General features: G+C 46.4%; 1 protein-coding gene across 4 annotated transcripts in view; it reads left to right on the forward strand.

Moving 5' to 3' along the window:
• EEFSEC (eukaryotic elongation factor, selenocysteine-tRNA specific) overlaps positions 1–5,510 on the forward strand; it is a 330,059-nt gene extending 324,549 nt beyond the window's left edge. For 3 of the 4 annotated variants that reach the window (XM_031956346.1, XM_031956355.1, XM_031956336.1), the window contains exon 7: positions 2,640–5,508. In XM_031956346.1, the coding sequence (XP_031812206.1) occupies positions 2,640–2,833 (194 nt within the window). In that variant the 3' untranslated portion in view covers positions 2,834–5,508. Of the gene's footprint in view, positions 1–2,639 lie in introns of all 4 variants that reach the window. The other variant, XM_031956327.1, reaches the window with a different exon arrangement.
• Positions 5,511–13,751: the final 8,241 nt, after the last annotated feature.

Genomic DNA, 13,751 nt, shown 5'->3' on the forward strand with positions numbered 1-13,751 from the left:
GCCTGCCCCTTTGAGCCGCCCTCTATTCCCGAGCCTCTTCAGCCCATAGACCTCCTGGCACCAGAGAGAAAAAAACAGCAAATGCCATTTGTCAGGGTCTGATGCCAGCCACCTAATCTGTTTGCAGAATGAGGGCTGGGGGGATCTGATTAAGTAATTTAGATACCTGTGAGTTTAATAATACCTGAACTGGGGTTGGCCAGCAGCCTAGGGTTTTGCTTGTAGGATCTACCACATTCTTCCATCTCTCCTGTTAACTACCCTTGCACAATACCCTGTCTGAACGGAATGGGTGTGGAGTCTCCAGATTAGACACAGTTTGGCCTTAGCTTTGGGGGGGTTGCTGCCTGGGCAAGAAGGGAAGTTTCTTCTTGTAATTTAAAAAAAAAAAAAAAAAAAAAGAGTATTTATGACTTAGTCTTGTAGAGTCCAGTTTGCTCCAAGAATCACCATTAAAAGTTGTATTCTGAAAGTGGTTTTTACCCAACATGACAGTTCCATAGCCTTTATTATTTTAAATGTTTTTAGACAAAAATGTATGAAATCAGGTACCAAACAGGAAGAACTGGGAAGTGAAACTGACCATTTTTATTAAGTTGCTTCTATTGATAAAAATGCAACAACACAAACAGAAAGTTTCAAAGTGATGGATGTCTGTTGTGTTATAACTGCAGTTTGGATCAGAGAAAAACAGCATCTCTCCAGGAAGATGACCTATGATTCTTCAGATATTAACTTTTTAAATGTCAAGAGCTAAAAGCAACTTGTAGATCATCTTGCACAAGCTCTCCACTCCCATTTACAGCTGAGGACCCTGAGGCCCAGAGAGAGAAATTGATTGTTGAAGGTCATAAGGCTGATTCCTGCCCAGAACTCTTTTGTGACAAATACAAGAAAAGGGCCTTTCACTTGTATCCACTTTTGAGGTTTCAAAATGCTGTCATGTAAATTCTCTCATTGATTAATTTTATCGTTTTACTAGAAAGTTAATGACCACAGTGTGCACGCACGTTTGAAAAATGTACGGCTGCTCAAGCTTCCCCAATCCAAACACCTTTTTAATGTCATACTACCTCTCACCGAGGGCAGGTGTCCTTAGATTTGAAGTCAAAGGCAGCAGTGCATTTAAAATCAGAAAAGCCTAGGAGCTGGCTGGACTTGCCCTGCTCTAGATCTCCAAGGCCCTGCCCAGATGAAGTGGTGTATGAGTTTGACATTTTCCCTGTGCGAAGAAGCTAAAAATCCACCAATAGGGAGCCAAGAAAGAGCACTTGGACTGGCTTCCGGATGACCTGGGGCATCAGAGAGAGAGCAGGCCCTTCTCCACCAGCCATGGCACTCTTGGGGGCCAGGGAATCTCTGGGAGCTTTCAAGGAGTTATAGGAAGGGAGAGTGCTCCCGCCTGTCCCACTGTTGTAGAGGCAAATAAAGTTGGGAAAGGAAGGAAACTGGGGGTGGTTCACTTTGAAACCAGTTCCGGTACTGGCTTTCGGTACCACCCCACAGCCGCCAATCAGAGTGGAGCCAGTGAACTAGCCAAGAATTGAAAACGGCCCTAGGTGCCCCTTTCTGCAGCTCACCTGTGGGAGAGCCCTCCTGTCTCTGTTCCCTTGCAAGCATCTCAGCTTTTTGTTCACCCCAATGTATGAGAAGGCTGATCCAGATTCCACTTCGGGGGGAGAGAAACTGATTAAGTGTTTGCGATAAGGTTATGTGACACCACAGGTTAAAAATGCCAGAACTGAAATTGGCCCCGTGCCGGAGAGCGACATTTCAGCGAAGAGACGGCACTGAACCGGCTTCCAGCGGGGCTTCTCTGGTCTCTGCTTTGGGGAGGAAAAGGGTCCATTTCAAAGCGCCTCCCGGAGCAGGCCCTCCCCTGCCTGCTGCCTCCCCTAGGCTCCACTGGCTGCTACCTTTGATCTCTGCTGGATAGTGCTCCGGTTTGGCACGTTCCTATCAGTCTCATGAAACTAACATATGAAAATCGTCAGAGACGAGGGGAGATCTCCGTGTTCAGAAGCCAAAAGCCTTCTCAGGCACAGGCTTCCTCCTGCCCCTTCTCGCTCCGCCTCTTCTCCTTGGTGGCAAGTGAAATGATGAGGGATGAGCTGGGCCAAAGGCCCCGAGTGGGACTAATGGGGGCTTCTCACTGACCCTGGCCTGGGGCAGAGCCCGGAGGGCCTGGCTGGGGCAGGGGCTGGGGCTGGGGCAGGAGCTGGGGCTGGGGCTGGGGCTGGGGCTGGGGCTGGGGCTGGGGCTGGGGCTGGGGCTGGGGCTGGGGCAGGCGTCCCTCAGCAGTTCTTAGCTGCAGTACAGGGACTTCACCTGGAACCTGCTTCCTCATCACACAAAATGAAGATGCTCATACTGAGGGTATACTTTGTTATGAAGAAAACACTGTAAACTGTGAGAACAGTTAGTGTTCCGAGGGCAAGGCTATAAACAGAAGCCGTATCGGCCTCAGAAAAGGAGACCCAGTCCCAGGGCAAGGACCTCTCACCCTTGGGGTACAAGGGCAGGGTTTCAGGGAATGATGTGCAGCAGCATCACTGGAAAAGTCTGGAGGTCACCAAGTCAGCTGTTCTCCAGAGGGGGCGCGGTGCTTTGGATAAAGTTGTCTCTGTTTTGTTTTATAGCTGGACTTTACCCGGACACCAAGAAGCTTCTCACCACTGCTGCCACCAAGAAGAGGGCTAAGGGGGGAAAAGGAGAAGCTGCCAAGGAGGACGAAGGGGCTGGCAAAGCAGACCCTGCCCAGCACATCACCATCAGCCTCTACTTCAAGAGATATGTGTTTGATGCGCAGAAGAGAATGGTTCAGTCTCCTTGAAGTCCAACCTGCCCGCTGGACTGGACCCTCCAACTAAAGAATCTCAGGTTACAGGGCATTGGAGCTCTCTCTTGGATGTCCCAACTAGGCCACTTCTAGGGTCCCCTCCCACTCAACTGTGATTCTCCACAGTTCTGAATTGCTTCCTCCTCCAGATACACCCCCTCCCACTCCCCACTGGGCTGAGCTGCCTGGATGTCCATGGGCTAGAGAGTTCTCTACCATCAAGCTTCCAGCTAGTTTGTCGGCTGACCTTCTGACTGAGGCTGAGCTTCACGAGGGGGAGGGGGAGAGGAATAGTTGTCTTTTCTAGGGTGAATAGAAATCCATTTGTAACCATTTTATAACTTCCCATGTAAACCTTTCCCAGAATACCATTTTGGAGCCCAGGGGAACAGCCAACCAGAACAGAAAGGAAGAGGAGAAAGAAAGGGCCCCAGGAAGAAAGAGTCCCAAGTAAATCAGATTCTGTAAACAGCTTTCATTAGGGACCCAAGGAGTCCCTGGGTGGGGAAGTGTCTGTCACCTGGCCTGGGAAACCGCCTCCAAAGCTGCCTCCAGGGTCATTCCTCTACCTCAGCCCGTAAACAAAAGGAGCAGGGTGGGCTGAGGAGCCATCTCTGAGCTCCTTTCTAGCTCTGACTCCTCTCATTTCTGGTTGTGAATAAATCTCCAGTGTCCAGGCACTCATGGTTGTTGCTGCTGCTTCTTGTTGGTAGGGGTGTTTAATTGGGATCAGATGGGGAAACGAAAAGGCAGGTCGGTTCCAATCATACAGGCCTGTGATCTCAGAGTGGTTCCCAGCGTCTCTTCTGAAGAGTTTCTCTCTTTCTTTCTCTCCTTCTGTCTCTCCTTCTGGGTCCGCCTGTACCTCTGCCTTCTTGCCCCCTGGATTATTTTTCTTTCACTTGTCTTACCTACTTTACCGTTTCTCTTCTCAGGACCTGCCTCTCAGCCCCACGCTCTCTCTCTTCCTTATTCCAGCCATAGCTCCCTATCCCTTGCACTCTTCCCTGGGTGTGACAGAATCATTTTCCAAGGAAGAGTGTGTCTACTAGCTGAATGCCCAGACCTTCTGACCAGAGCCTTCTGAAAGAGTCCTGAGAGAATGCTTTGTTTTTAATTTCTTTTTATATGTAGAAACAAATATCTGTAATAGTGACATCTGTGTAGACATTGTTCATTTTTGTATCTAAATTTCTCCAGAAAATGAAAGGAGACCACAAATAGCATGTAGTGAGCGCTGATGGTGTGTTAAATATTATTATTGGCTCCAAGATGGGAGAAAGCCCAGATACCCTCCCTCCACAACCTTGTAACTTTTTCTTAATATATAAGAATATTAGAACCTGAAGAAGTCATAGAAATCATTAGATAACTCACTCGCTGTTAAGATGAAGAAACTAAGACCTAAAGAGAAGCGGCCTGCCCATGGGCACTTCAGCTCAGGAGTGGCAGAGCAGTGGCTAGATGGCCTTTCCATTAAAAAGAAATAATCTTTCAGGTTCCATCCAGCTTGAGAATCAAATGATTTTTTAATTTGACAATATCCTTGGGTACAGAAGCTTGCACAGCTACACATTTTCTTAAGGGGTGTCTGTTTTGTGACGCCCTCTGTTGTGTAGATAAAAATATTTTAGGATCTTGGAAAAGATTGCATTTAATTAAAGTGGGTCCATCTTATTGAATTCAGCAGCCTTGTGCTAAGTGCCTCCTGTGTGCAGGACATGACTCTTGCAGCCTGCTGTCCTTCTCAGACCTTGCCACTCCTTCTCTGACCTCCTTTGTCCCAAAGAACCTTCTTCCCTCCCTCCCCCCTCAGGCTGTGAATATGGTGATCCAGTTGGACTTGCCTCTGAGGGGCTTCCTGTTTTTTCTGGTTTCGCTGAGGATGGGGCATTGGGGAGGGGGGGAGTACATAGAAAACATTCCCCCAACTCTAGCACTCATTTTCCAAGAAAGATCTTCGTTCCACAGAATCGTTCCTTCCATCTCGGTCTCTGTTCCCAGAGTGGGAACTGCTGCCTGCTGAAGACCTTGGATTGCAACAAGCCTTTACTGAGGATCATGTGCTGATGTCCTGGGGCTGTTTGATACACATTCAGAAAAGGGTGAAATGGTGGAACCAAATGATTATGGGGAAATCAAAGCTTTTAAAGACATTTGTAGGATGAACAGATGTTCAAACGTTCCTTTATTCGGTCTCCAGACAGACGCAGAGTCTTTGCTTTCATCCCGGTAATCGGTGCATTATGCTTTAATTTGTGAAAATGGCATTAGAAAAATATTAACAGGGTCATGTTGTGATCAACTGGCTCCATGTCATTAAGCTATGGAGCCAATGGATGGAACCGGGGAAGGGGCTAAGTGCTGAACCCTGTCTAAGTCCTGGTCCCTGATGCAGGAAACAGAGACCTTACAGTGCACCATGGGAATGGGTGGGAAAGGGGACATGGGCTCTAAAAATAAATAGTGCTGGCTGACCCAAACTGAGTAATTCCAGGTGCAGCTTTGGTTAGGGACACAGGACACTTTTTAGCCTGGAAAATTGGGGGGAGGGAGAGAGAAGATGTGACCCCAAAGTGGGATAATTCAAAAAGCTTTGAATTTGGAGCCAGGGGACCTAGATTCAAATATTGGCTCTTTTGTTGACCACATTTACTACCCATAGGCATCTCTCTGGGGTCTCTGTTCCCTTTTTTTTTTTTTTTTTTTTTTTTAAATAAGGGTATTGGACCAGCAGGCCCCTGCAAGGTCTCTTCTAGCTCTTAAATGGATGATTTTCTATGAAGACTTGGATTTTGGGCAGTTGTGTTTTAGAACTTCAGACTTCAGCCCAAGAGGAGGCAGGTCTGTGGGTAGTTTACAGTTAGGGAAGAGCCAGTGTGAAGGATTTGTTGGAGCTGAGATGAAGTCATAAGAAAGGACCCTTCCCACCCCCCCACTGATGATTGAGGGACCAGCTGCAGGTAAGCAGGAAATCAAGTTTTCTCTAGGCTAACTAACTGCCTTTTGGATAAAATCTCTCCTGAAAATGCCCTGGTGGTGGTTGGCAGACTGACTGGCCATCATTGAGTCTTTGAGCCAGAGGGACAAATTGTAGAGGCTAACCTTTCATTTTACAGTTAAGTATGTCAAAGCTTGGAAAGCTTAAGTGATTTGCTCTGGATCTGCTATTTTGCCTATACTATGAGAAAGAGAGAATGTATTTGGAAACTTGAAACATTTTCTTTCTTTTGGTTTGGGGTTTTTGTTTTTTGATTTGTTTTTTTACTTTGTAAGGTTTTTTGTTGTTGTTTTTTTTTTGTTTTTTTTTTTTTTTTTGGCAAGGTTAAGTGATTGGCCCAAGGTCACATAGCCAGTAAGTGTCAAATGTCAGAGACCAAATTTGAACTCAGGTCCTCCTGCCTTCCCCTTGAGGACATTTTATGGTAAACGGGAGACTTCTTAGGATCTAGAGATCCTAGGAAGCTTTCCACAGTGAGTGGTCAATGGAGAATGCTCACTCTAGAAACGTAGAAACTCAGGATTTGAGCATCAGTCACTAAAAAAAACATCTATTAAACACCTACTGTTGACTGACAGCTTCCTCAGCCTTCATTTTGTCTAACTCATGCATAAATAGGAATTCCCTGTACAACACCCCTCACAAATGATGCTTTGAGAACACCAATGATTAGAATAACTCATTTTACTTTTTAGACAGTTCAGATTTTTAGGAAGATCTTCCACAGGTCACTCAAATTCAGCACTCCCTTCTGAGAGTAAACAGGACAAATCTAATACGTTTTCCACTTGCTGAATCTTCAAATACTTGACAGTTGTCCTGCCCCTCTGAAAAGTTTTCTTTTCTCCAGGCTAAACATCCCATTTCCTTTCACTAATCCTCATGTAACATGGTCTCTAGCCTTCTTGACATGCTTAACAATTTCTTCCCTAAAATATGGCACCCAAAATCAGACACAGTATTCTAGGTATGATCTGATCAGAAAAGTACAGCAGGGCCATCACCATTGTTTTGGTTGCTCTGCTTCTTATTTGGGCTCATTGATTTTTCAATCCCAGTAAAATTATTAGATTTTTTTTTCAACATAATGTGACTTCATAGACTGTTTGACTTTCAAATGGGAACTGAAGAGCTCTAGTTTTAAAATGATTCCCCAGATTTTAGAGCCTCTTTAGTTATATAAGAGAAGCCTCTGTTCAGCCAAAGAACCAATGAGCTGTGTGACCCAGAAGTAATGCACTAGTCCCAGCAATTAAGGTTTCTGGGAAAGCATTGTAGGACATTGAAGAAAATTTCATTTCTCTTCTTCCTCAATCCCTATCACTCACTTTTATCCATCTACCAATGGAAAATGGAGATGATAATGATTGCCCCTTTTACATTTTGCAGTTAAGCCATCCTTTAAAAGTGCTCCCTGACTCCCTGAAAGTCTTTCTAGAAGAAAAAGTGGTCTTAATAATCCCTTATATTGCTATAGTGCTAAATAATTTCCAAAGCATTTTGAGTTGCTGATTTAAAAAAAAAAAAAATGTATGAGGCACCCAGTTAATAGGGAGAAATTCTACATTCAGATAAGATAAAGTCCTTACCCTCATGGAGATTACTCCAAAAAATTATGTGATTTATTAATAGTACTTACATAACAGTTTTCAATATTAACATTTATATAGTGCTTCGTGGTTTGCAAACAGCAATTTCTGAGTGACGGGTAGTTCAAGTATGTTTTCTCTGCTAAAGAGAGGGAACTTTGCACTAAAAATGACAGAAAACAAAATGTCTTAACAGGAAATGACAACCCAAAATAAAGTAGGGGCTGGCACTGGTTGCCCTTGATGAATTCTATTTACCTGACCCAACTGAACTCCAACCTCAGATCCTAACAAAAAAACAAACCAAAAAAAAAAAAAAACAAACAAACAAACCAGGCAGGTGGGATTGCTAAATCAGTGAACCAATAGTTGAAAAGATTGTGGAAAACAGGAGGGTACCACAAGACGAAAATGGGACAAATATCCCCAATTTTCCAAAAAGAGAAGAGAGTAGTCTGCAAGCTATATGAGCCATTGAACTTGACTTTGATTCCTGGGACAGTTCTAGAAAGGATCATTAAAGAGATGGATAGTGAACATTTAAAAGAAATATGTGAATTACTGAGCCCATCAGGACTGTGTGAGATTTTAGTAAAGTTTTGGATAAAGTACATCTTGATGTTCTTATAGAGCAAATGGGGGAGATATAGGTTAGAATATAATACAATTAGATGGTTTTAGAATTGTCTGGGTCACTAGACTCAGTAGTCAATTATTGATTCAATGCCATCTTTGCATTTGGTATCCAGCGGAGTAACCTAGGGATCTGTCTGGGCTGTTTAACATTTTTCTCAGATTTTTCTCAGACTTAAATAAAGCCATAGATGACATACTTATCAAATTTGCAATTGGTATAAAACTGGGAGGGATAGCTAGTACACCCAAATTCAATCAGGACTCATAAAGAGCTAATGATAAACTAATAAGATCAAATGCAGTAAGGAGAAATTTTAAATCTTTCACCTGGTACAAAAAAAAAGTCAACACAAGGTATGATTAGACAGCAGTTTTTGACGAAGATTGAAGAATTTGTAAGAGAGAGAGAAAGGAAACAAAGAGAAAGATTGAAGAATTTTAGTGATCTACAAGCCCAAAGTGAGTAGCCTGACCCCAAAAAAGCTAATGGCATCTTATATTAAAGAGGGACAGCTTTTGAGAGTAGAGATAGTCCCTCTCTACTGCCCGTGTTCAGGCCTTTATCGTAAGTATTACATTTATCTGGGCCCCAAAGTGTAAGAAGAATGTTGTTAAACTAGAATATCCAAAGTAAAGTCACAAAGATGGTAATGGGCTTTGAATCCATGGTATATGAGGAATGGTTCAAAGAATTGGGGATTTTCATCTTGTACAAGAGGGGGTCACAATAACTGTTCAAAAATTTGAAAGGCTATTATGGAAGAGGGGGTAGATTGATTTTGCTTGGCAAGAGGGCAGAGCAAGGAGCATTTGTTGGAAGGAAGAGTTACCAGGAGAGAAAATTAAGCATGAGATTGGGAAGAACTCCCTGACAATTAGAAGTGATCCAAAGGAGAATGGGCTGCTTTGACAAGCAATGGAGAGGTTGAAGGATCTTGTTGGATATATTGTGATGGGGATTTCTTTGGGGAGTAGTTTAGACTAGGAGGACGGATGGGTTGCCTTGTCTTAGGGCACCCAGTAATCAGTTGCTGCGTTGGAAAGAACATCTTATATGGAGAGAGAAGATTCACGTTCAGATACCTCTGTGACCTTGAGAAAAATGGCACCATGTCTGTGAACTTCCCTTTTCTCATCTGTATAGTGAGGATGTTCTGTGTGCAGGACTGATCTTATCGATCAGAGCAGGTCCCAAGCCAAGTCCTGAGGACTGTGCCCAGAATCCTTTGAAAAAGTTGGCCACGAGAAGGAACTGGCTTCTCTGTACCCATATTTGTGGAGCTCCAAGTGGCTTTGTACTCAGCCTTTATAGATGGGTCATTTTTCAGTATCTCCATAAATACGGAGATACTGGGCTTGAGCAAAGAATTTAAAAGACTCCAAATGTGGAGAAGGAAATCCTAGGAAGTCTGGATTTAGGGTCTAAGTCCCGTGCCGATGTTCCCTATTCTGCTAGATTTTCCAAAGTGGAGATCCCTGGGAGAGCTGTTGCATGTTATGCTGTGCCTCTGCCCTGTTTGGGATTCCGGAAAAGAAGGCCTGGGACGGGAAGTCTCGGCTTTGCTAAGGATTTCCAGCCACTGCTCTTCCCAGGAACTATCTTGCCAGCTGGGATAGGCAATGGTAGAACCGATTTCACCACAAGGAGTCCATTTTCCAAAAGTTCCGAGAGATAGTCCCAAAAGAAGCCCTCCCCCTCCCCCTATCCCAGGGGCCTCTCCCAGCTGCCCTTCTTTGCTCTCATGCTGTGGAGAATGTGAACAAGAAAGCTGAGCCGGGGCCAAGCTAGAGTATCCTCATCATCCTCTGGACACATGAGCAGCCAACATCCTTGGAGGCAAACGGGCCTTGAAGCCGCTCTAATGTGAGTTAAATTAGATCACCAGTGGCGTCCCTGGGCCCTGTCTGGGTCGCAGCCCTCCCTCTCCCAAGGAGAAGTGTTGGGAAAATGATGTACACATCAAGTCGCTCTTGTTCTGTTTGGCCTCCTTTTTATCTCCATAACCCAATTAGGCAGCAGTTGGAGAGAGTATTTACAAACAAAGAATGAGAAAATAATAGGAATTCCCAGGGTGATGGGGCCATTTGGAAATCCACGGCAGGACAGCCAGCAAACCACCACGCCTGAGGTGGTCTTTCTCCAGTGCCCCCCAGAGGAAGCCTTTTATCATATTGTGTGGCTGCTGCTGGAGGCCCCCCGCTCGGCTCTACTGGGGTTCTCCTTGCCTCCTCCGACTCTGCCCTTCCCCAAGCTTCATCCTCGCAGGGCCGGCGACCGTGGCCTTCAGTTCCAGGACACGGACGGTTCGGGAACAGACAGTGGGCAGCAGAGCTGCTGACACACCAGCCAGAGGCCACAGCCTTTCCATGTAGAAAGGGAATGTGTGATTCATATGACTCTTGAGCTTCCTGAGCTGCAAACCAGCCTGGCAGGACAGACCGGAGTACCCAGGCAAGGTTCGGAGTCAGGAGACCCAGGGGCTAAGCTGGGTAGGAGAAAGGAGCAAAGGTTGGTTATATAAGAATGGGGCAGAGCTTGAGGTTCAAGGAAGGCCAGGAGAAAGAGCTGGGAGACTGAGAACTTCCAAACCTTAGGATCTGAGACGAGAAAGGAGGGGGGATATCTACGCAGCATAAAGTTTAAGGCTGCAGGCTCTGCTATTTGGAGGCGGTGTTGAGAGCAGATGCGGATGAGCTGATGAGCTGGGACAGGGGCCTTCTATTGGGGCTGGGGCTTGCAGCAGAGACAGGTCTCCTGGGAAATAGACCCCGAAAGGGCTTAGTCCTTATGTTCTGCCCAGCTGACCCTGGGCACCCAACCCTTAGAATTCTTTCCTTCACCTTCACTGCATGATCAGGAAGAAACAGCAGGAATCATTCTAATTTTACAAGTGGGATTCTGCAATGGAAATAATGTCACCCTCTTGGACTAAAACCATGGCATCAGGTCTGGGAAGCATCTCCGAGGCCAAACCCAGTCCCCTTATCTTAGAGCTGGGAGAAGTAAGTAGTCCATTAACATTTCTGGAGCATTCACTACGGGCCAGGTCCTGGAGTCCTGCCTCCCAGGATCTCACATTCCAAAGAGGGAGACAACATGGGAAGAACTAGGCCCATGTGAGATACATGCAGGGCAACTTGCTATCTCAGAAGGAAGATGCCAGCAGTGGGAGAGACCATGAACAGTCTGTTACAGGAATGTAAACTGAGGCTTCAGAGAGGAGAGGAGCATTCCACTGTGGGAGACAGGCAGGGGAAAGGCGCGTCGTTTGGAGAAAATGTCACTGGTTCATGAGGAGGTAGGAGTGGGGGAGTCAGCTTGCCTGCATTCAGTTAGATGCAGCATTTGAACTTGGGTTTTCCTTACTCACCAAGTCCAGGGCTCTGTCCACTGCCCTCCCCCTCTCCCCCCTGCTGCCCCAGTGAAAAGTCCTCACCTAAAGGTGGCAAGCTCCCTCTCCTGTCACCATCAAAGCCAAGAAGTGCCAAGGCCTCAATATTCCTTGTCCGTTTGGACCCTCCCACCCCAATGCCCGGGCAGTTTTCAGCTTGAAGATATGAAGATAGCCATTCTTGAGAAAGAGTTGGCAAATAAAATAGCATTCTCACCCGAACCCCCCCTTCAACCTCACTTCCTAGGCAGGCGCACACACACACACACACACACACACACACACACACACACCCTAGCCCTAATCCCATGTCCAGATACATCCCTGCATGTAAAATCTTGAACAGATTTACTTTCCATTGGGCTACCCTGCCTCCCACTGGACAGGTGGTCTGTGGGGGACTAGTTGGCGGGCAGTGGCTAAACCTTGGTTCGGGGGTCCTGGCTCTTCTCAAGGTGGAGGCAGCCCCTCGTAGGGGCCACTGGCTGGGGCCGTGAGCAGAGGTGTGGGAAGGACTCAGTCATTTGAGGCCAAGCTGCCATGAGCCCAGATGGGTGCTTCTGAACAGAGAGCCTGCTGATAGAGCCCCTTTTGGAGATGTTGTCCCCACTGACAAAGGAGATTTGTTCAGAGAATTCACGCTTAGATCCTGTTACCAGGCTGGGGACGTGAGAGGCAACAATAGCTTTGTCCAGAATCATTTAACTCGAATGGGGAGCTAAACATGCTTTTTGAAAGAGCAAGCCTGTGCTGCCCGCTTCAGTTTGTCCATAAAGCTAATTTACACCATTTGTTTGGCTGCTGAGTTGTTTTTTAATTAGAAATTTTAATTGCTACATGCTGTGTATTAAGATGTTGGGGCTGTGACTGGCAGTTCCGATTGGCTGATGGTAGCCTGTTTCTCCTGGGTAGCTTCAGAGCTGGGATTAGTCTGTTCTTTCCCTGCAGGTGCCTCCTCCTTGGAAATGAGCTTTTAGAAATCTCTCCTGCCTCCTGAGGCAGTCCAGGTGACTTTATTTTCCCTTCTGTCAAAGCAAGGTTTGTGGATAAAAGTAAGAAACCCTGGATTAGGGCCCAGTGGGGTGACCATTGTTTACTTTGCTGAGGGGCATCACTTTTTCCCATCTGCAAAATGAGAGAATGATCCCCTTCCCACCCCATCCACTCCTCCCTAGACTAAAAGGGGGATAAAGGAAGTGTCTGACATCTTTCAGCTCCTGAGGCAAAGCTGGAAGTGAACCCCAAAGGGAATCCATCCTCCCCAGTGGAAGAAGCCGGCATCCCTGGAGAATTATATAAAAGGCCCAAGGGCTCAGCAGAACCCAGGCTGTCTTGCACCCTGCCCTTCCTTCTCTCCCCCAACCCACTGTAGCCAAGCCACCAAGTCCAAGTCTGAGCCCAGTGACCCTCCACCCTTGGTTACTTTGGGTTAAAGCCGTGCTGGCGACTCAGAACCTTAACTGGCCAGTCACTAAGGCTGTGGAACCAGTGGTAGACACTGAGGCAGAGGCTGGAGGAGCCTTCCTCCTTAGAGGAATTCGTAGTCTGACTGGGGAGCCTAGACCCCACGTGCATGACGCAACTGAACCACCGACCTTTCTGGGGGACAGTCAGTTTTTCTGTGTGTTCTAAATAAGTAAAGCTAAAGCCCAGGAGCAGCATCACTTTGTCCTGTGATAAATGAGGGGATAGGATGGGAGGAACTCCCAGATCCCTTCCAGCTCCATCGTTCGGCTTCTAAGGATACTAACGGGTAAATTCCTTAAGCTGTGATACCGCATTGCCATGCAAGATAGAGCAATCAGGAGTTAGGAGGAGAAGGGTCCTACCTGGCAACGTCAGGTCAGAATTTGAGATTAGTGAAAATAATGAATGTGCACCCAAATAGTGAGATGTCACTACTGTGGATTGAGGAGCGTGTTGAACTGAAAGTTGGGCAGAATGCAAGTGACTGACTTCCTGACCCAGTCATTTGATGGTCTCCCTCAGGTGGTGGGCCTGTCCTTTGAAAGGTAGCTCCAACCTCCTTTCCCTTGGCCCAGCCTGGCCATCAGTCTTGTCTGAGGAGGCCGAGGTCTTCTGGGCTGTGATATCTGGCCTGAGATTCCAGGAGAAGCCATCTAGATTCAGGTGCCAGACTTCAAAAACCATCCCTGTCTTCTGACGGAGGAGCCAACTTGAGCTAGGAGGGCCCCATATTTGGCTCCTGCCCTTTGCACCAGCTCCTGGGGCCACCAGACCCTTTCTGCAGCATTTATTGTTAGAAATGCAGAAGGAGCAAAGGAGACAGGTCT

This window comes from Sarcophilus harrisii, chromosome 1 (assembly GCF_902635505.1).
Source record: "Sarcophilus harrisii chromosome 1, mSarHar1.11, whole genome shotgun sequence".
In the NCBI taxonomy this organism is placed as follows: Eukaryota; Metazoa; Chordata; class Mammalia; order Dasyuromorphia; family Dasyuridae; genus Sarcophilus; species Sarcophilus harrisii.